General features: G+C 53.0%; 1 protein-coding gene across 3 annotated transcripts in view; it reads left to right on the forward strand.

Annotated features, from left to right (window-relative positions):
• DNAAF1 (dynein axonemal assembly factor 1) overlaps nt 1–20,463 on the forward strand; it is a 24,125-nt gene continuing 3,662 nt past the window's right edge. For 2 of the 3 annotated variants that reach the window (XM_045441292.1, XM_045441291.1), the window contains exons 1-9: nt 1–255; nt 2,397–2,532; nt 3,035–3,126; nt 4,804–5,025; nt 5,161–5,327; nt 7,912–8,033; nt 11,678–11,844; nt 15,732–15,998; nt 19,495–19,604. In XM_045441292.1, coding sequence (XP_045297248.1) covers nt 132–255; nt 2,397–2,532; nt 3,035–3,126; nt 4,804–5,025; nt 5,161–5,327; nt 7,912–8,033; nt 11,678–11,844; nt 15,732–15,998; nt 19,495–19,604 — 1,407 coding nt within the window. In that variant the 5' untranslated portion in view covers nt 1–131. The remainder of the gene's footprint in view (nt 256–2,396; nt 2,533–3,034; nt 3,127–4,803; nt 5,026–5,160; nt 5,328–7,911; nt 8,034–11,677; nt 11,845–15,731; nt 15,999–19,494; nt 19,605–20,463) is intronic. The other variant, XM_045441293.1, reaches the window with a different exon arrangement.

Raw genomic sequence — 20,463 nt, forward strand, 5'->3', positions numbered from 1 at the left:
CCGGGCAAGCGTCGGGCCGCCAAGGATTCGGGCGCGAGTGGTCGGCTGAGGAGGAAAGCGGGGCCTCCCTGGCGGGGCCGGGGGCAGTAGCGACCCCACGGAACGGGGCTTTCGGTGCCTCCGGAATAAGCATGCACCCCGAGACCTCGGAGCCCGTGGTGGACGGGCCGGCGGAGCAGGGCTGCGCGCAGGAGCCGGGCGTGGAGGAGTCGGCGGGCGACCACGGGGACGCAGACCTGGGGGGCCTCAAGGAAGGTGCCGACTGCCGCCCCAGGGAGCCGAGGGGGGGCGAGGGGCTGCCCCCAGCACCACACCTGACCTTCCCAGCCAGCGGGAACAACAGTAATAATAACAGGAGCGGCACACGCTTTTTAAAGGATGCGTGCCCAGCGTTCACCTCGTTTGAGCCTTACACCTGCCCTCTGCGGTAGGCCCTCCTCCCCCAGTTCATAGAGATGAGACAACGGACTTAAAGAGGTTTTGAAACTGGCTCCAAATGGATCACCCTCATTCGGTCAATGACAGAACAGACTCATGCTGCATAGTCCGACTCCGGAGCGCTAGCCCTTGCCCAACACCCCCTTCTCCCATCGCTCACCTGTTCCATGTTTTCAACGTATCTCTTTGTTGCTACCACCGTGTAAGACCGAAGGCTCTCCCCTTCTAGACCGCAGGCTGTGTTGGGGCAGGATTTCCTGATCGAATTCAATGTCCAGTCCAGTGCCTGGCCTGTGGTAGAGAGTGAGTGAGGAGCTGGTGATTCTGGGGTCAGTGGGTGACTGCCTCCACAGAGTTTCCCAGAATGGGTTTAGAAGACAGCCTTCACCCTCTGCTCCCATTTCGCCGCTCCATTTCCTAAGGGAAATCTTTTAACGACGAGACAAACTACTTGATTTGTATTTCATTTTTTGGACGCAGTCAACAAACGTGTCTTGAGCACTGACCTGTCCAGGCAAGCCCTGTAGGAAAGAGCTGTAGGGAAGCCTTGTAGCCGTCTGGAAAGAGATAGGCTTTGGAGCTGCTCACGCTGGGTATGGGTTGCGGCTCTGCAACTAACCAGCTTTATGGCTGCCAGCCCAGGGTTTAAAACCTCTCTTTGGGGGCAGTCTCCTCATCTGTAAGCAGGGATAATCATAATTAGGTTGCTGGGTTGCTGTGGGCCATTAATCAACGCTAGCTCTTGTCATTCATGCAACCAATCAATCATTATGTATATGGAGCACCTCCTCTTTATTCCACAAACACTTATCTGGTGCCTCTCTTGGCTGGGCATTGTGTGCAGTGGGAAATAGAAGAGTGTAAGACACAGGCCCACACACGGAGTGTTTACTGTTGTTCGATAGACCGCAGGAACACAGAGTGCAGTCGCCCGTGGCTCTTAAAGGTTAAGTGCATTTGAACTGGCCAATTTTGATTGACCGCTAAAAAAAAAATTAAGTGCCTTTAAATGTGCTCATTCTCTTCTTACCAACGATATTTTCACCGTTTTTGTTTCTTTTCCTGTGGTTTTTCTTTCGAGAACTTTTACAAAAGAAGAGAGAACATCATAACAAGCGCACAGGCACCATCACTAAGAATTGAAAATGATCAATACTTGATCATTTCTGCTTGAAGTCTTTTTTCAACTTAAGAAATAAGGCATTTCAGATAAAGTTGACGTTCCTTTTGGCCTCCTGCCCTCAGTTCATTCTCTGCTCCCCTTCTCCAGAATTTTGTATGAATTCAATCACCTCTGTCTCTGTAATATATCCTTAAACAGTGCAGAGCATTGGTTTGTATGTTTGAAACTTGTATGAATGTTATCCTGGGCTTATTACGAAACTTGCTTTTTCATTTCATACACGTTTCTGAGAATTATCCGTATTTTTTTTAATGTGTGTCTATTTTTGAGAGACAGAGAGGGAGACACAGAATCCGAAGCAGGCTCCAGGTTCTGAGCTGTCAGCACAGACCCCCACCCAGGGCTCGAACCCACAAACTGCAAGATCATGACCTGAGCCGAAGTCGGATGCTTAACCGACTGAGTCACCCAGGCGCCCCAAGAATTGTCCATATTGATTGATGTAGCTCCAGTGGCTTCTTTTCCAAGGCAGACTACTGATCCATTGTTTTATATAACCAGTCGCTATGGATGGATGTTTGCACTGTTGACACTCTTTGCCTGTTAAAAGTAACGCAGAAATGAATATCTTTGCACACGTGTCCTTGCACACCTGTACAAGACCTTTTATAGAGGACGTGCCCAGAAGCAAACTTCCCCTGGTCCCTACCGATGCTTTACAAACGGTCACCCACGTTCCATACTAAACACAGATACTAATCCAGCTGAAATTGGGCCAATTTTTTTTTACCCTTCTTGACCTCTATAGAACCAGTCTCTCTCTTTTTTTTTATAGCAATTAATGATCCTAAGGAGACACGTGTGGGTCCTTCTGACATACGCTACCCAAGCGAGCAGAAACAGAGTGGCGATAGCAGGGCAGACGGTCACTTAGGACACCAGACAGATGACAAGGGAGACCACGGCCCCAGGTATGTGGGCATGCTGCTGCCAGTGCCAACGCACATTTACTGAGGAAGGAAGATCATGTGACCGCCCCTTTGTATCCATAAGGAAACTGAGGCTCAGGGAGGTTAAAGAGCTGGCCCCGGTGTCTGAGAATTGGTAGGGGAGTCAGGACGGCGCTGCCTCTGTGGCACAACTAACCACAATGTATTAAACTTTAATGCCAGACCTGGAGAGAGAGATACTGGCCGTTCTTGATGACGCCGTCGAAAGTATTTTTATTAGAACCTACACGGCAATTTTCAAGATTGCTGAAAGTGATGATACGGGACGAGGCCCTGAAAAAGGCGTACTGAAAAAGAACTTAAAAGAGTTACCAGGCCAAAAAAAAAAAAAAAAAAAATTAGTTATCAGGCATGTAGGATGTTTTGGAATTTGGGGAAGAAGTTCTGGACTGTATTGCAAATTGAAATTTCAAATTGCTGACAAATTGCAACGAATTTCCTTTTCATGTTTCTCATGGAACAGAATGACTAAACGTTTTATACAGAAACTCTGCAAGCAACACCAACTTTATATTACCCCAGCATTGAACGACACGCTGTATTTACACTTTAAAGGTAAGGACCTGGGGACGCCTGGGGGGCTCCGTCGGTTAAGTGCCTGACTTGGGCTCGGGTCATGATCTCACGGTTCATGGTTTTGAGCCCCTCACCGGGCTCTGGGCTCACAGCTCAGGGCCTGGACCCTGCTTTGGATTGTGTGTCCCCCTCTCTCTCTGCCCCTCCCCTGCTTGCTCTCTGTCTCTCTCTCAAAAATAAACAAACATTAAAAAAAAAGTTTTAAGGTAAGGACCTGGCCCAGAAGTGTCGCATCAGGCCGAAGTTATCAAAAGTGTCTTGCTGGGATCCTCTGGAGTTCTCAAAGTATATCAAGGTAGAAATTTCAGGGTTGAGTGGAGATCTACGGAAAAGCAGTATTTCTCCAAAAAGTCTTCCCTGACTGGAGTTTATAAAGGGGGCCACTGCCCGTACTGATACCAGGGAGGCGTGTTGCGATCTTTGATTTATATTTTCTAAAGGACTTTACGTTTTTCGGACCAGGCCAGGAAGGCCCCCAAGGGCTCTTAAAGAAACGCAGGGGCTCCTAACTGGTCTCCTCACCTCCACGTTGCCCCCTCCAAAATTCTGCACCCAACGTAGGAATCGCAGGGAATGGGATGATGTCACTGGGCGGATCCCAAGGGGACCATTATTTAAGAGGTTGGAAGTAGAGGACCCAACAGGTTGGACTTAGTAGAGAGAGTCAGAAGGTACAAGAGCTGGGAGGGAGGAGTCCCATTGAAAACAAATTCAATGTCTGGTACCGTTTCTGAGGGCCGGGAATCTAGGAACAGCTTTGCTGGGTCGTTCTGGCTAATCAGCGATACTGCAATTTTTTAATCAAAACTTCTCCAGGGGGGCGCCTGGGTGGCTCGGCCAGTTGAGCATCCGACTTCGGCTCAGGTCACGATCTTACGGTTCGTGAGTTCGAGCCCCGTGTCGGGCTCTGTGCTGACAGCTCAGAGCCTGGAGCCTGCTTTGGATTCTGTGTCTCCCCCTCTCTCTGCCCCTCCCTCGGTTGCACTCAGTCTCTCTCTATCTCTCTTAAAATAAATAAACATTAAAAAAAATTTTTTTTTAACTTTTTTGGGCAAAAAAATAACCTTTCAAAGGCTTTGCATAAGAGCAGAGGAACGATGAACTACAAATTGATAATGAGTTACTAAAGTAAAGAAAATGTTTTCTAACCTTCAATTTGGCTCATAAAACTGAAACATGGAACGAAACAAAACCCACAGTTAGCCCTCACTTTCAGGCTTAGCCGGGTCCCCATGCTCATGGTACCGCTTCCCTTGGCTGTCTTCCCCTGCTTGGACCTGCTTCTGGCTCATTTCGGGAAGGCCCCCCATCACCTCCACTCACTCCCGGCCATGAAGGGAAGGTGGTTGCTACAGGGCTAGGCCCCACCTTCCCCGGACTGGCCGTCCCAGCGAAAAGACCACCTCTCTCCAGTGGAGCCAGCAAAACCTCCCAGCTATCAAAGTGGGCCCCGCTTGGCTAAGTGTGACTGGCCCCCAGTGAACTGCTCAGACTCTGTTTGGCCCCCCAGGAAGCCATGGGGCAGCCCCAGGAGAGGAACGCCCCTCAAGGAAGGTGGCCGTGATGTTCCCAGCGGAAGGAGGTGTGGATGCTCGGCAGGGAGGCATACACCAGGGTGACCCCCAGCTCCTCTGACGCCCCCTTCCTTCTCACCAGGTTTCGATCGCATCCAGAACCTGGAAGAGTACACGGGGCTGCGTTGCCTCTGGCTGGAGTGCAACGGGATACAGAGAATCGAGAATCTGGAGGCCCAAACCGAATTGCGATGTCTCTTCCTGCAAGTGAACTTGCTTCATAAAATCGAGAACTTAGAGCCTCTGCAGAAGCTGGATGCCCTCAACCTGAGCAACAATTTCATCAAGACCATTGAAAACCTCTGTAAGATGCCCCCGCCCCCGCCCCCGCCCCCAGGGGTCTTTCTCTGAGCCACTGCGCCCCACCCCTTTCCCCTGGGGAAGGTTCTGAAGGGTTTGTCTACCTCTGTTGCTTCCTTTTGCCCGCCTCACCTTCCAGCCTGCCTGCCGGTCCTGAACACGCTCCAGATGGCCCACAATCACTTAGAGACCGTGGAAGACATTCAGCATCTCAAGGAGTGTTTGAAACTCTGCGTCCTCGACCTTTCCCACAATAAGCTGAGTGATCCCGAAATCCTGAGCGTCCTGGAGAGCATGCCTGACTTGGTAACACGTGCACACGCTCAAAACTTGCGTTCTTTAGATACCGAATCTCTCTTCCCTCCTTTCCTCCGGGCTCTTCCTTCTCCCAGTCTGTCCTCTTGGTGTTTGGAGCTGGAGTAGCTTGAATGCCCAGCCTCCGGGTCATTTCACCCGCAAACGTTTCAGCGTGGGCCGCTGGCAGACCAGGACTTCCTTTCTTGACTGCTCACAGTTACCGCACCCCCCCCCCCCCCGGCCCCTCTCACTCCTCCGCCAGAGAAGCCGGCCCCCCTTTCAGGACTTTGCCACATTCCGGATTTGGTTGATTGCACCCCCGTGGTGTCGTTTAGCATGTTCTGCTGGACCCGTGTTTCTTGTGAAATGCTGATGGGGCCAGAGGTGCGGTCCAGTGCAGCTCCAGGCTGCGGCACGTCGCGGGGCCTGTCATGTCTGGTTGTCTCTCTTCCGTGGAACTTGAAGACAGCCTGGTGGCCCCCCCCCCCCGTGTCGTCAGCCTGCTGCAGCCAGTTGAGGCCCCCCACCCCCACCCCCCGGCTGTGTAGCAGCCACTGGCGAACGCGGACACTGCCTCGATGAGCCTTTCCTTCAGGAGCCACACGGTGGCCATTGTCCAGACCCCATGTGCCTGCCACGTTAGCTGGCGTACTTCTGCAACCGGGAACCCCCTCGTCTAGTGGCTCTCCATGCGTAGTTCGCACAGAAAAGGCCGGGATGAGGGTCTGGTTCATTCTTTTTATTCATCGATTTTTGGTAGAGGGGGTCAAGAACCCAGCGACCACTAATGGTGACAATGAACGGCTTTTCTTTCCTGGTGTCATCATAAACTCGGGTTTATGTCTACAGTGTCTGATACGATTTAACCCTTGCTGTCACGTGTACCGAGGAAAGGAAAGTATGACAAGGAAATTTACAAGGAGAGCATTGCAAGGGGCACCCAAAACCCCTGAGTTCACTGTTCACCGCTTAGGGCATGGATGTGTAGAGGCAAACCTGGGTCGCTTTAAAGCATGGTAAGCAAATCACAGTTCAGGAACAATCTGAGCAGCTGGTCAAGAAGGGCTAGCTTAGAACTGCCAGCACACGGCGATAATATAAAGCTGTCATATAATACTTGTTGTTTTTTCTCGTTGCTTAACTGCCGTAACAAAGTACCACACACTGGGCGGCTTAAGTGACAGAAATGCATTTTCTCATGATTCTGGGCGGTAGAAGGTCCAGGATCAAGGTGTCGTTGGGGCTGGTTTCTCCTGAGGCCTCTCTCCGTGGCCCGTAGACAGACGGCTCACTGCGTCGTCACAAGGTCCTTCCCTCCGTGTGTGTCCGGATCCCGTCTTATCCCCGAATCCCCGACACCTGTCAGACCAGACAAGGACCCACCCCAATGACCTCATGTAATCTGAATCACCTCTATAAAGGCCCTATCTCCAAATTCGGCCACATTCTGAGGATGCTGGGGTTAGAAACTGAACGCGTGAATTTGGGGAGGCGGGGGGGGACACAGCTCAGTCCGTGACAAAAGCAGTCTGCTTTACATGACGTTGTGATCGCTTTCAAATCCTCCGCACTCAATGCAGCCCCTTAGTGCCTGCCCCGGGGTGTACTGCCCCCCCACCCCACCCCAGCCCTGCAGCGCTGGCCCCTGAAGACACCATGAGAATGGAGAAGACGGTATGAGAATGATGTTTGGGGAATGCTACGTTAACTAGCGTATGGTCTATTTATTTTCACCAATAACACAAACCACTTTAGATCAGAAAAGTCACGCCTTCAGGCAAACTAGTTTTTTGTTTTTGTTTTTTTTTTTTAAGTTTTTTCTTTTTTTTTTTTTCAACGTTTATTTATTTTTGGGACAGAGAGAGACAGAGCATGAACGGGGGAGGGGCAGACAGAGAGGGAGACACAGAATCGGAAACAGGCTCCAGGCTCTGAGCCATCAGCCCAGAGCCCGATGCGGGGCTCGAACTCCCGGACCGCGAGATCGTGACCTGGCTGAAGTCGGACGCTTAACCGACTGCGCCACCCAGGCGCCCCTGGGCAAACTAGTTTTAAATGGCGCTCCCGGATATCACCTTGGCTGCTCAGTTCTCTGAGTTTCGCAGGCCGGGAAGGAGGAGACGGTGTGTAAAGACGGGGGGAGGCCACGCTGGTCCAAAGACATCCAGCACTTTCCATCCTTTCCCTAAGTCAGTGCTTCCTGTCCGCCTGGCTGCGGTGTATGCTTTCTTAAAATGGGTGCTGGCTGGGGAAGAGGGAAAACGATCAATTAGACCGAGGTTAATGTCACCAAAAGGGCTTGGCTGAGCAAAACAAGGCCCTCGCTGACTCGGAGAGGCCTCCGGATGTGCTTTCCGAGGCTGTTCTGGAAGGACGGTGAGATTCCAGATCTGGAGTTCAAGCGCAAGAAAGCGCTGCTCTATAATCATCAGCTCTGGGGACAGAAAAGTGAGGAGACCCCTCCGGCTTCCCTGATAAAGTCGTGAGGAGATGGCGTGGGCACACGCGCTGTTTTGTTCTCTCAGAGCACCGCACGCGTGAGATATTTCAGTCACACCCCTGTTTTTGTAACTGCTTTGGTTCATGCTTACAGCGTGTACTGAATTTGATGGGAAACCCCGTTATCAAGCACATCGCTAACTATCGAAGGACAGTCACCGTGCGACTAAAACATCTAACCTATCTGGATGACAGACCAGTTTTCCCAAAGGACAGGTAAGGAGGGGGGGGAGCCTTTGGCTCACATTTCAATACAAAACTGTTGTGCACACTTAACAGTAAACTCGTACAAATTTCTGACTTGGGAGCATTTCCGCACATCGTTACACATTCTTAGGAAACAAGTTTGATGGCTGCATAACTGTTTATAATAAGAAATTCCCTGTTTTCGAGTACTTATTCATAGATTGGCTTTTTCGTAATCCCCTGATGAGTATCCTTGCATGTAAGTCTCCGACCTCGCTCCTGCTGATTTCCATAAGGTGGAATTCTGGGAGTGCTGTTATTGGATTAAGGACTGTGGTTTGAGCCTTTTCAAAGGCGCTTGTGAGTATTTTCTAATTGTCTTTTAGCAAGTTTGCAAAGTTCACAACTTCAGCAGACATAGCCGCGTGAAAGAAATCTTTGCCGGGTTAACCGGAGAGCGAAGACTGTATCTCATTTTATTTGGGGGTAACTGATGGGGTCGGGCGTCAGGCAGGGGCATCGTCTCCGCCCATCACTTTCTCCCACGCTCCTTTTGGATTGGTTTGCTAAGGAGGTTTGCTTGCTTGCTAAGGAGGTTTGCTAAGGATTGGTTTCCTGGTTGCTAAGAGCTCTTCCGTATATTAAGAATATTGAGGGGCTGGGGCGCCTGGGTGGCGCAGTCGGTTAAGCGTCCGACTTCAGCCAGGTCACGATCTTGCGGTCCATGAGTTCGAGCCCCGCGTCAGGCTCTGGGCTGACGGCTCAGAGCCTGGAGCCTGCTTCCGATTCTGTGTCTCCCTCTCTCTCTGCCCCTCCCCTGTTCATGCTCTGTCTCTCTCTGTCCCAAAAATAAATAAATGTTGAAAAAAAAATTTTTTTTTTTAAATAATATTGAGGGGCACCTGGGTGGCGCAGTCGGTTGAGCGTCCGACTTCAGCCAGGTCACGATCTCGCGGTCCGTGAGTTCGAGCCCCGCATCGGGCTCTGGGCTGATGGCTCAGAGCCTGGAGCCTGTTTCCGATTCTGTGTCTCCCTCTCTCTCTGCCCCTCCCCTGTTCATGCTCTGTCTCTCTCTGTCCCAAAAATAAATAAACGTTGAAAAAAAAATTAAAAAAAAAAAAAAAGAATATTGAACCCAGGACTCCCGTATGTGTTGTCACTACCTTCATCTGTGTTTTTAATTTAAGTCCCTTTTGATTCTCAGAGTAAGCCCCCAGTAGTACGGGCTGCCGGTAATATGTTCTTGAACTCGCAAACTTAAATCCAACCAACAAATATTTCCAATAGAAGTGAGAGCCTCCTCTCCAACCAGGCGAGAAAACAAAACCGCCTGCTTCTGGGCAGTCTGAGTTCTGTCCGCTCCGAGGGGCTCGCTAACGTCCCCGGCCTCACATTCCTCACCTGGAAGGTGGGGACAATGTGACCGCAGCGTCCTTGTTCCACGTGGGGTTTGAGCAGAGCTGGGCTCAGAGGAGAGAGCGGGAGCCCCACCCGGGGCGGGGCTGACCCCGCAGGGAAGGGTGAACAGGGGTGGGAGCCGGACCCCTGGCAGTGAGACCCCACGCTCTGGCTCAGGGCCCCGAGTCCCCCTGGGTCTTAGTTCTAACCGCGCCCACCCCTGGCTGATGGAGCGAGCCATCGGCTGTTCTCCGTGCCCCGGAAGCACTTCACTGGTGTTGTAGGTGTCTAGTCACGCGTCACCTCGTTAAGCCCTCCTGACCCCACCCCTCATCTCGGAAGCACCTTTTCCACCTGGGGTCTCTTTAACCGGATTTCTTTTCTGTGGACACATCAGCCTCTGGCATACTTGTTTCCTTCTTTAGGGTCTGTCTTTCCCCATAAAAGGACAGTTCTAACAGAGCGAGTATCGTCACCTCTTGGGTCACCTGCTGCCGTATCCCCAGCCCCTAGAACAATTCACCCATTCAAGGTGTACAAGTCAGTGCTTTCTAGTGTATTCAGGGTTGTGCGCCCACCCCCACACCCATTCTACAATATTTTTGTCGCCCCAGGAAAGTAACCCTTACTCATTAGCTGATATCCCTCATTTTCTATCTCTGTGGGTTCTTTCTTTTCTGGATGTTGCATATAAATGGCATCACACCACGTGTGGTCTTTCGTGATCGGCTGAGCAAAATCGTTTCAAGGCTCGTCCACACAGCAGTATGTATCAGTAATCCGTTCCAAAACAACGTCACAAAATAATATTCCATTTGGAAATGCCCCATTGTATTTATCCATCCGTTGATGGACTTTTGGGTTGTTTCCACTTTGGGGCTATCGTGAAGGGTGCTGCTACCAATGTTCGTGTGTGGGTGTTTGTGCGGACATCTCTTTTTATCTCAGTTGAGGGGATACTTAGGAGCATCACCCTAGTTTGTACGGGAAGAGTATGTTTATTTTTTTTTTAATTTTTTTTAACATTTATTCATTTTCGAGAGACAGAGACAGCGCGCAAGCAGGAGAGGGGCAGACAGAGAGAGAGAGAGAGAGGGAGACAAAGAATCCGAAGCAGGCTCCAGGCTCCGAGCCATCAGCACAGAGCCCGACGCAGGGCTCGAACCCACGAACTGTGAGATCATGACCTGAGCTGAAGTCAGATGCTTAACGGACTGAGCCCCCCCAGGGCATCCCTGGGAAGATTACGTTTAGCCTTGAGGTTGCCTGGCTCCCTTCCAGAGCAGCAGCACCGCGATGAGCGACTCCCTGCTTGGCGTCCTCGCCAGCATCTGGTGTCAGTGTTTGGGAGTTTCAGTCCTTCCAGTCGGTGAGATGTGGGATCTCATCGATGTAATTTGCAATTCCCTAATGTCATAGGATGCTGAGCTTTTTTGCCATCTGCCTATCTTCTTTGGTGACGTGTCTAGGTCATTTGCCTGTTTTATTTGTGTGTGTGTGTGTGTTTAATTTTTTTTAATGTTTGTATTTATTTTTGAGACAGAGAGAGATAGAGCATGAGCAGGGGAGGGGAAGAGAGAGAGGGAGACACAGAATCCAAAGCAGGCTCCAGGCTCTGAGCTGTTAGCATAGAGCCCAACGCGGGGCTTGAACTCACAGACCGTGAGATCATGACCTGAGCCGAAGTCGGACGCTCAACCAACTGAGCCACCCAGGCGCCCCTGTGTGGTTTTTTTTTTTTTGAGTTGTCATAGTTGTTTGTTCGAGACAGAAGCCACCTCCCAGTTATCTTTCTTGTAAATATTTTCTCCCCATCTGTGGCTTCTGATTTCATTAAAAAAACACCTTTTTCTATTTTTAAATTATGTTGTCTTTGTGTCGAGTTGTAGAAGTTCTTTATGTATTCTATTTAAACATCCTTCAGCAGGCCTATGGTTTGCAAATACTTTCCCACATTCTGTGGGTTGTCTTTTTAGTTCGTTTATGGTATTCTTTGTGTTACAAACATTTCTAATATCGACGGAGTCCGAGTTCTCTGTTTTTCTTTTGTTGCTGCTGCTTTTGGCATCACATCGGGAGGGTTTTGCAAACCATCAAAGGCATAGGTGTGCGCGTGTTATCTGGAATCCTTGTGGCTACATGTCCCATGGGCCTTCAGTTTGATTTGAGGGAAATGAGCAAGTTTGGTCGGACAGTGTATGTTTTGAATTGACTTTTAACCTGCGAAAATTCAAACCTTCCCAGTTTCTGGTGTTTTTGTTTGTCCTCATCGACAGAGCTTGTGCCGAGGCCTGGGCCAGGGGCGGGCTCGCAGCTGAGAAAGAAGAGAGAGAGCAGTGGGAGAGCAGAGAGCGGAAGAAGATCACGGACAGCATCGAAGCCCTAGCGATGATTAAGCGGCGGGCAGAGGAGAGAAAACTGCAGAAAGCCAGCCAGGAGGAAGGTATGCTCGGGGCTCCATTTAGACTAGAAATCTGGGCTGGTGAACTTGGTCTTTCAACTCTGGAATTTTTTTTTTTATGTTTATTTATTGAGAGAGAGAGAGAGAGATCTGGGCTGGCAAACCTGGTCTTTTAACTCTGAGGGTTTTTTTTTTTTTTTTTATGTTTATTTATTGAGAGAGAGAGAGATATGAGCTGGCAAACTTGGTCTTTTAACTCTGGTTTTTTTTTTTAATGTTTATTTATTGAGAGAGAGAGAGAGAGATCTGGGCTGGCGAACTTGGTCTTTCAACTCTGGGTTGTTTTTTTTAATGTTTATTTATTGAGAGAGAGAGAGAGATCTGGGCTGGCGAACTTGGTCTTTCAAGTCTGTGATTTTTTTTTTAATGTTTATTTATTGAGATAGAGAGTGTGTGTGAGAAGGGTGAGGGGCAGAGAGAGGGAGAGAGAGAATCCCAAGCAGGCTCCATGCTGTCAGCGCAGAGCCCATTGTAGGGCTTGAACTCATCAACCGTGAGATGGTGACGTGAGCCGAAATCAAGAGCCAAATGCTTAATCAACTGAGCCCCCGAGGCACCCCCGGGATTGATTTATTTTTGACCATTCATTCACACCTCTCTGGTCCATGTGCATGTGGCCTCACCCACCCGCCCCCAGCTCTTCCCGGTGGTGAAAGCACAGTTGTGTTAAAATAGCCTAGTTTGGGGCGCCTGGGTGGCGCAGTCGGTTAAGCGTTCGACTTCAGCCAGGTCACGATCTCGCGGTCCGTGAGTTCGAGCCCCGCGTCGGGCTCTGGGCTGATGGCTCAGAACCCGGAGCCTGTTTCCGATTCTGTGTCTCCCTCTTTCTCTGCCCCTCCCCCGTTCATGCTCTGTCTCTCTCTGTCCCAAAAAATAAATAAACGTTGAAAAAAAAAATTAAAAAAAAAAAATAGCCTAGTTTTCCAAAATAAATGATGCCTTGGTTTTCTATGACTGCCATAACAAATACCCATAAATGTAGGGGCTTAAAACCACACACTTATGATCACAGTTTTGTACTTCAGAAGTCTGACACGGTCTCATGGGACTAAAATCAAGATGTGGGCGGGCTGCATGCTTTCTGGAGGCTCCCAGGGAGAATCCGTTCTTTCAGCTTTTCCGGCTTCTAGAGGTGCCCACGTCCCTTGGCCTGTGGCCCCTCCTCCATCTTCCTCTGCGAGACCTTCAACTCTCTCTCCAGCTCTGACTCCCCTGCCCCCCCTCTCTTAGGGACCCATGTGGTGATATCGAGCCCACCTGGATAATCTAGGATCATCGCCCCATTGTCCTTGATCTCCTCGGCAGAGTCCCTTTTACCACACGAGGTCACATACTCACACGTTCTAGGATTAGGATGTGGACGCCTTTGTGGGGCCATTACTCCGTCTACCACAAATGAACACCGAATCCGTATCAAGGCAACACGGAGTTGTATGGATTTCACGCGCCCCACGTGTAGGGCCGCTGACAGCAGTAACATCAGCCAGCATCTGTACGCCGGGCTTAGTCAGTGCCTTTATCCCGTACCTCAGTCAGACGGATACTAAGGTTGTCTATTATTACTCTATTGCCCCTTGAAATCCACCATTTCGCTGCACACAGATCGTCCTCTGCCCATCTGTGGGGAGGGGGCGTCAATAGGTGTCTGCACACCAACGCCAGGCACGGGCACGCGTGCTTACACGGTGCGCACGCGGACATGGTCACAGATCCCAGCAGGGACAGCGCGCGGTTCCGCCCCCTCCGCGCAGCCTGCAGCGGCCCTGGCGAGGTGAAGAGGGGTGCCGGGCGCCTCTGTTTAGACTTAAGTTGTAAATTAGGAAACCCTACAAGGTTAGCTAGGTTGGGTGACATCCTGGCAAAAGGGCCTTGAAGACCAGCCTGGACGTGGCAGGGGACAGGAGGTGGTGGGCTAGGCAGCAGACAGCTGTCATGGAAGCGATGCTAGGGTCATGAGCTTGGTGGCTCCTGGGGGGAGGGGGCGTGGCAAAAGGTCCAGGCAGGGAGGTGCAGCCCCGGGCGGGAGACAGGCCTTCTGTGCAAATCACCGTGGAAAAACACGGAGGCCCTTGACCTTTTTGGTTGGTTTGTTTGTTTTTTAATGGAGATGAAATTCACATAACGTAAAATGAATCATTTTGAGGTGGAATTTAGCACAATCACAGCGTTGTGCAACCCGCATCTGCGTCTAGTTTCAAAATATCGTCATCACCCTGGAACCAAAGCCTGTACCCATGAGCCGGGACTCCCTTCTCCGTCCTCCCCCAGCCCCCAACAACCGCCCATGTTTCTGGATGCTTCATATATGTGGAACTCTCTGCAAGATGCGACCTTTTGCCTCTGGCTTCTGTCGCCGGGCATGATGTTTTCGCGGTTCCTCCCGGTGGGAGCACAATCCGTACCGTATTCCTTTTCATGTCCCACCTTGACAACGCAGTTCTGGGAGCCGGGATGAAGCACGTTTTCTCTGTGGCACAGATCGTGTTCCCTCTGGTTCGTTCTGACCAGAGCTGACAGTCTGGGTGCCTGTATGAAACTTGTTCAGCCCTCGAAAGCTACTCGAAAGCTACTACTCCTGGCCTGTCAGGACCAGAGCAGGCCTGGGAAAGGTTCTTGGCCCCAAAGACCCTGCGGTCTATTCTAGGATCTCAGAATCTGTCTCCTCGCCTTGATCTCTCTCACCCGATTTCGAGATTCTGTCCACTCCCGGGTTGGATGGAAACGACCCCCTCGCTGCCTCCCTAATGTACTGGCCCAAATCCAGGACTCAGAGTCGCCTGCCCACACCTGATGCCCCCGCCAGGATTTGGTCCTGGGTCTGTGCTGGCCCAAGCCCGACACTAGCCTGCAGGATCCTAGGGACGGTCATCAAGGCACCTTAATAAATAAAACCCCCCTTCCTCATCCTGTACCCAGCAGAGGGGCTGGAGTCCCCACGGGGGGGGGGTTTAAATGACATTTGCTGTGTTTCACCCAATTACAACCACACGTGGAAAACAGAAAAGTGGGGCCCGTGGGTGGCTCGGTCGGTTGAGCATCTGCCTCTTGATCTCGGCCCAGGTCACGATCTCCCAGTTGGGGGGATGGAAGCCCGGGTCAAGCTCTGTCTGCCAGTGCGGAGCCTGCTTGGGATGCTCTCTCCCTCTCTGCCCCTCCCCAGCTTGCGTACACACACTCTCTCTCTCTCTCAAAATAAATAAGCTTTAAAAAAAAGAAACCAGAAAAGCAGCGCTAATAACAAGTGAGGGAAGAACCACCCAGTATTTCGTAGAAGGATCTCGTGGCTCTTCCCCATGCATGGAACCCGTGTGCCCTCCTATAGAACAACGGCATGATTCTATTGCTTTCTGTCTCTTGTGGGAAGTTAGCATAATATATGTTCCACGAGGGAGACATTCTCCTATAGTATTTTGTCCTTTTCCAAACTTTTTATTTGGGTAGTTCTCAAATTTTCAGGAAAGCTTAAAGAATAGGGAAACAAACAGCTGTGTCCGTTTAGACAGGATGGTGTCCGGCGTTCACACACACACGCACACGCACACGCAGAGAGAGTCCTGTTGCGCGGAGCCATCTGGACGTAGAGTACGCCACAGTCCGGAAACCCAAATGCTCCCGCGCGCATCTCCTCAGAGCCTCCTGCGCTGTTGTCTTCAAGGCCGTGTCCCGTTCCACTAGACGGCGCGCCGAGGGGCCCCTCTGGGGACCCTTAGCTCCGCTGATTCGCTTTCATGGACACCATTGCCGGGTCCCCGACAGTCCCCTGAGCTCACGCGCCCCGTTCACAGTTCGCTCCGTGTCCCCGAGAGACGTCTAGACCTTGTCGTCCCCCCAGGTCGTCTCCTGTTCACCTGCGGACTTCTCTTGCTCAGGGAAGGAGCCGGTGCCAGACGAGAAGGGCAACGTGGATGCCACCGAGGAAGGGAAGGAAGAGCCTGGTGAGGAGGGAGGGCGGCGGCAGAAAATGGAGCTGTTTGTCAGGGAAAGCTTCAAGGCCAAGGATGAGCTATTCCCGGAAAAGTCGGGTCTCGTGGGGGAGCTGCCCCTGGACGTCACCGGAGCCACTGAAGGCCAGGGGCCAGGGGGGACACCCCTGGAGGAGACGCTGAAGCCGGCCGCCCCCGGAGCTGCCTGCGGAGGTAAGGAGCAGAGAGCCACACGCGTGCGCCCTCGGGGACCCATGCGTCCCCGGGACCGTGGCCTCTGAGCCACGCGCCTGTGGGGCCCGGGCTACTTTCCACCTCTGATTCTATGTCTCTAGGATGAAGTATACATGTCTCATTTCCTAGAGCAGCGCTGCCCATGGGAACATAATGGGGCCATAACTGCATTTGCTGGTAAACAAGGTCAAAAGACATGGGGGAAACACGAAAGGTGTATTTTACTGAATCCGTTATATCTAAAAGATAATCATTTGGGGCACCTGGGTGGCTCAGTTAGGCGTCCGGTGTCAACTCATGTCATGATCGCGCTGTTCACGAGTTCAAGCCCCGCGTCCAGCTCTGTGCTGACAGCTCAGAGCCTGGAGCCTGGTTCGGATTCTGTGTCTCCCTCTCTCTCTGCCCCTACCCCATTTGTGCACGCTCTCTCTCTCTCTTTTAAATTTTTAAATTTGAAATTCTTAAATTTCCCTCTTAAAATTTTTTTTTTTAATTTAAAAATTAAAATTATCACGCAGATCTGGGCACAGCAGGCCGCCTGGCAGGTTTCGGCCGCGTTCCTTGGGTCCTGCTTAACTAGCAGATAAACCCGGGACTCACCCGCGACGCTGCCCTATGGCTGTGGCATTGGTGAAGGGAGCCAGACCTGGAAAATGCCCCGTCTATAGGGCCTTGAGAGACGAGGAACATTTTGTTCCCCTGAGCAGCCTTGGGGGTCTGGTCGGGGACTTGAACTGGTCTGACCAGAACACAGGGATCCCAGAAGGAAGGTTCCCAGGGTCTGGGAGAGACCGAGGAGTGACCCTATCCCCAGACCATCGAGGATACGGCCAGAGGGGCAGGGCCACACCCCCGAGTGCCAGGCAGGGGTGAATCCTTTTCCGGCTAAAGGATTTGAACAGAGCAGACCAGCCTCGACGACTCACCCAGCTGAGGCCCACCCTGCTCCCCGCCCCCCGATACCACCCCACCATCCACGGGCATTTAGAGCCACGTCCTTCCTAGTCTTCAGTAACGTCGGAAAAAGCCGACTCACAGCCTCGTCGTTCCTGCTGCGCCCGAGACCCAAGAATTTCCCAGGGATGAGTTACATCTGAAGGGCCTCGGTCAGGGAAAGAAAACGTCCTCTGGTGCTCAGCTCGCCCCTCTTCAGACGCCGGTCACCGCTCTTCAGACTTTGCCACGAGGCTGGAATGCTTCTCTAAGAAGCAGGACTTATTCTGAATAACTTCTTCCTTGGGAAACACCCGGGCTGCTTTGTATGCCCACGACCTGGCTTTGCCGGACAGCGGCTGTCAACCCCAGGGCCTGGTCATCTTTGTTCCCTCGAAGAGAAGGTCTACCAGAAGGGTTTTTCCCCAGGATTCCCACAGGTGGACATATGACAGGGCTTGTTATTTAAAAGGCACAACCACCTTTCCTACGTTAGACAGTCTTGCCTCGTCCCTGAAGGACGGAGGGAACCAAGAGACAACCACGTGACCAGCCCTGCTGAATTTCCCGTGCAGATTCTGAGATCCGGGCATGGTCGCCTGAGTCACTGCCCCAGCCCCACCGGAAGTCTGCATCTCGGGGCAGAGGGAGCCGCTAGGAGAGTGGAGGGCACAGCACCCACCGTCAGCGCCACCGTGGAAATACGGCACCCTCCGCCTCGCATCACACTCTCCCGGGAGGAGTCCGCTGCGTCCTGGCGGTCACGAAAACGGTCTGAGAATGACCCGTGTTTCCCTGAGACGTCCCACGTGCAGGCAAAGCGGTGCTGTTTCTGCAGACACCCTGAGATCAAAGCCACGTCCGACCCTTCCGTCAGCAAACCCCAAAACCTCTCTGAGCCTGTCTCAGCCCCTGTGACATGAAAACGGTCTGTCTGCCACGGTGCGGAAGCGATGCGCCCGATAATCGTTCGTCTCTTCCCGGCCCCACCTTTTCCCGGAACGATGCCCAAGCAGATCGTTCCTTAGGAAACAAAAGGACCCTGGCCCTGCCTTGACGACGACCACAGTGCCATGAACAGGACAAGGGGTGTGGGAGGAAGGGCCGGCCGGGGGGGGGAGGCAGACCGCGGCAGTAATTACAAGTACGGAGGAGCTTGCGGCTCTCCTCCGAGGAGCCACGGGGATGGCCACATGGAGACCGTGACGGCCGGGCCTAGCGAGTGAAGGCCCAGAGGGCCAGCCCGGGGCCATCCACAGAAACCCTCTGCCCGCCTCCTCGTTTCATGCGAAATCGGTGTCCAATGTGGACCTAAGTGTGACAAGAAAAGTTGAGCTGCTGATGTCTACTGCCTGCAGCCATGAGACTCAAGAGCAAGCAGAGGACGGGCCCACGGATGGGGCCTGGGGAACATGGATAGGGCCTGGGGGACCACGGATAGGGCCTGGGGGCCACGGATAGGGCCTGGGGGACCACGGATAGGGCCTGGGGGCCACGGATAGGGCCTGGGGGACCACGGATAGGGCCTGGGGGCCACGGATAGGGCCTGGGGGACCACGGATAGGGCCTGGGGGCCACGGATAGGGCCTGGGGGACCACGGATAGGGCCTGGGGGCCACGGATAGGGCCTGGGGGACCACGGATAGGGCCTGGGGGCCACGGATAGGGCCTGGGGGACACGGATAGGGCCTGGGGGCCACGGATAGGGCCTGGGGGACCACGGATAGGGCCTGGGGGCCACGGATAGGGCCTGGGGGACCACGGATAGGGCCTGGGGGACCACGGATAGGGCCTGGGGGACACAGATAGGGCCTGGGGGACCAGGGATAGGACCTGGGGGACCAGGGATAGGGCCTAGGGGACCACAGGTAGGGCCTGGAGACCATGGATAGGGCCTGGGGGCCCACAGATAGGGCCTGGAGGCCATGGATAGGGCCTGGGGGACCACAGGTAGGGCCTGGAGGCCATGGATAGGGCCTGGGGGACCAAAGATAGGGCCTGGGGAACATGGATAGGGCCTGGGGGACCACAGATAGGGCCTGGGGGACCTGGGAGAGTATGAGCCTCGAGGAGGAAGAGGAACCCATCCCCACTCCACGGTCCCCGGCAACCCCACGTTATTAGCGGGCACCCCGACACTCGTGCCCTGACCGGGGACAGGCGGTCCCAGTGGGTGGTGGGCTCAGCCCCTCCTGGGCAGGGCCGGGACCCTGGACTCTCGAGCTTGCCTCCCCCACGTCTCCCCAGTCGGCCTTTATCTCCTTGATAAATCTCAGTGGCCCCAACAAGGCCTCCTCCCAGGCGCCCGTGTATTCCGCGCCGCTCACCGGCTGGTACGGTTATCTTGCCGGAGTCGCTGCCGAGTTCCAGCAAGAGGGCGGCTTTTTCCTCTCCCCTCTGCTTTAGACAGAGCCCTGTCCTCATCTGGGGGTTCTCGCGGCTTCCATCCCAGGGGCTGGCCTCCCCCTCTTCTTGGGCTTGTCAGCCCGACCACCACGTGTGCAACTAGCCCCAAGGTTAATAACTCTGTGCTTGTTCTTAGACTCGCCCCCCCAGACTGCGGCCACCGAGGGTACGTTAGGCACGGGACTTGATGGAGAGGAAGACTTGGGAACCACCAAATCGGAGGCAAAGGAGAAGCTCTTCATTGATGTACGTAACAAGCTGCATCTGGAGAGAAGTGTCCTCTTGACCGTTGCTATTAGATCACATCCAAACCTTCAAAACCCTCACGCCCCAAAGCGCGCTCTGCGGCCAACAGGCCTGACATTCCCAAACTGGCTAGGATTCACTCCGGACCTCGTGACCAGACTCGCCTTCTAACACGACCTCCCCGGGGATTCATACACGGGCACGGTCGAGATTGAGCCGGGCTGGCCCAGAGGTTTCCCCGGGAGGTACACTGCAAAGCAATCCCGTCCCGCTAGCCTCATGCAGAATTGTGGAGAACGTGACATTTATCACGGGAGCCTCTACTCCTCCGAGGACGGCTGTCCAGCCAGCGGCGAATGCCATCGTCCTGGCCCGTGGCCGCTCCGGCTTCCTGACCGAGGGCCCGTTTGGCCTTGAGAACACCCCTTCTCCCAGACGTTCCGTTTGGGGACCGGTCGTAAATTCTCTGGCCCGCAGGAACGGGAAGCGTGGGATTTCACACATTTTGTCACAATCCCTAGGAAGTGTGTTTGGGGGGCGGGGGGGGGCCAAGGGGTGGGGAGGCATTTCTCACCCCTTTATTTCCATGCCCACCAGACAGCCTCTCTGGGCACGAGTGGGCCCCTTTAGCTTAAACCCATGCGCACAGCTACGCCTGCCCCTGCCTCCTTCCTGGCAAATCTCACAACTGCACGCGAGTCAGTAAGAGTTAAATGGCGTGGTCAACGTCCAGAGTGGGTCTCTAGTTTCCTGAGCCTATGGATGCTGAGGAACAAAACAGGACTAATTGGAGAACCAGCTGTATACGGGAAGATGGCTAATGCTTCTGGTTCTTACTCTGCCTGGCACTGGTCTCAAA

This window comes from Leopardus geoffroyi, chromosome E2 (assembly GCF_018350155.1).
Source record: "Leopardus geoffroyi isolate Oge1 chromosome E2, O.geoffroyi_Oge1_pat1.0, whole genome shotgun sequence".
In the NCBI taxonomy this organism is placed as follows: domain Eukaryota; kingdom Metazoa; phylum Chordata; class Mammalia; order Carnivora; family Felidae; genus Leopardus; species Leopardus geoffroyi.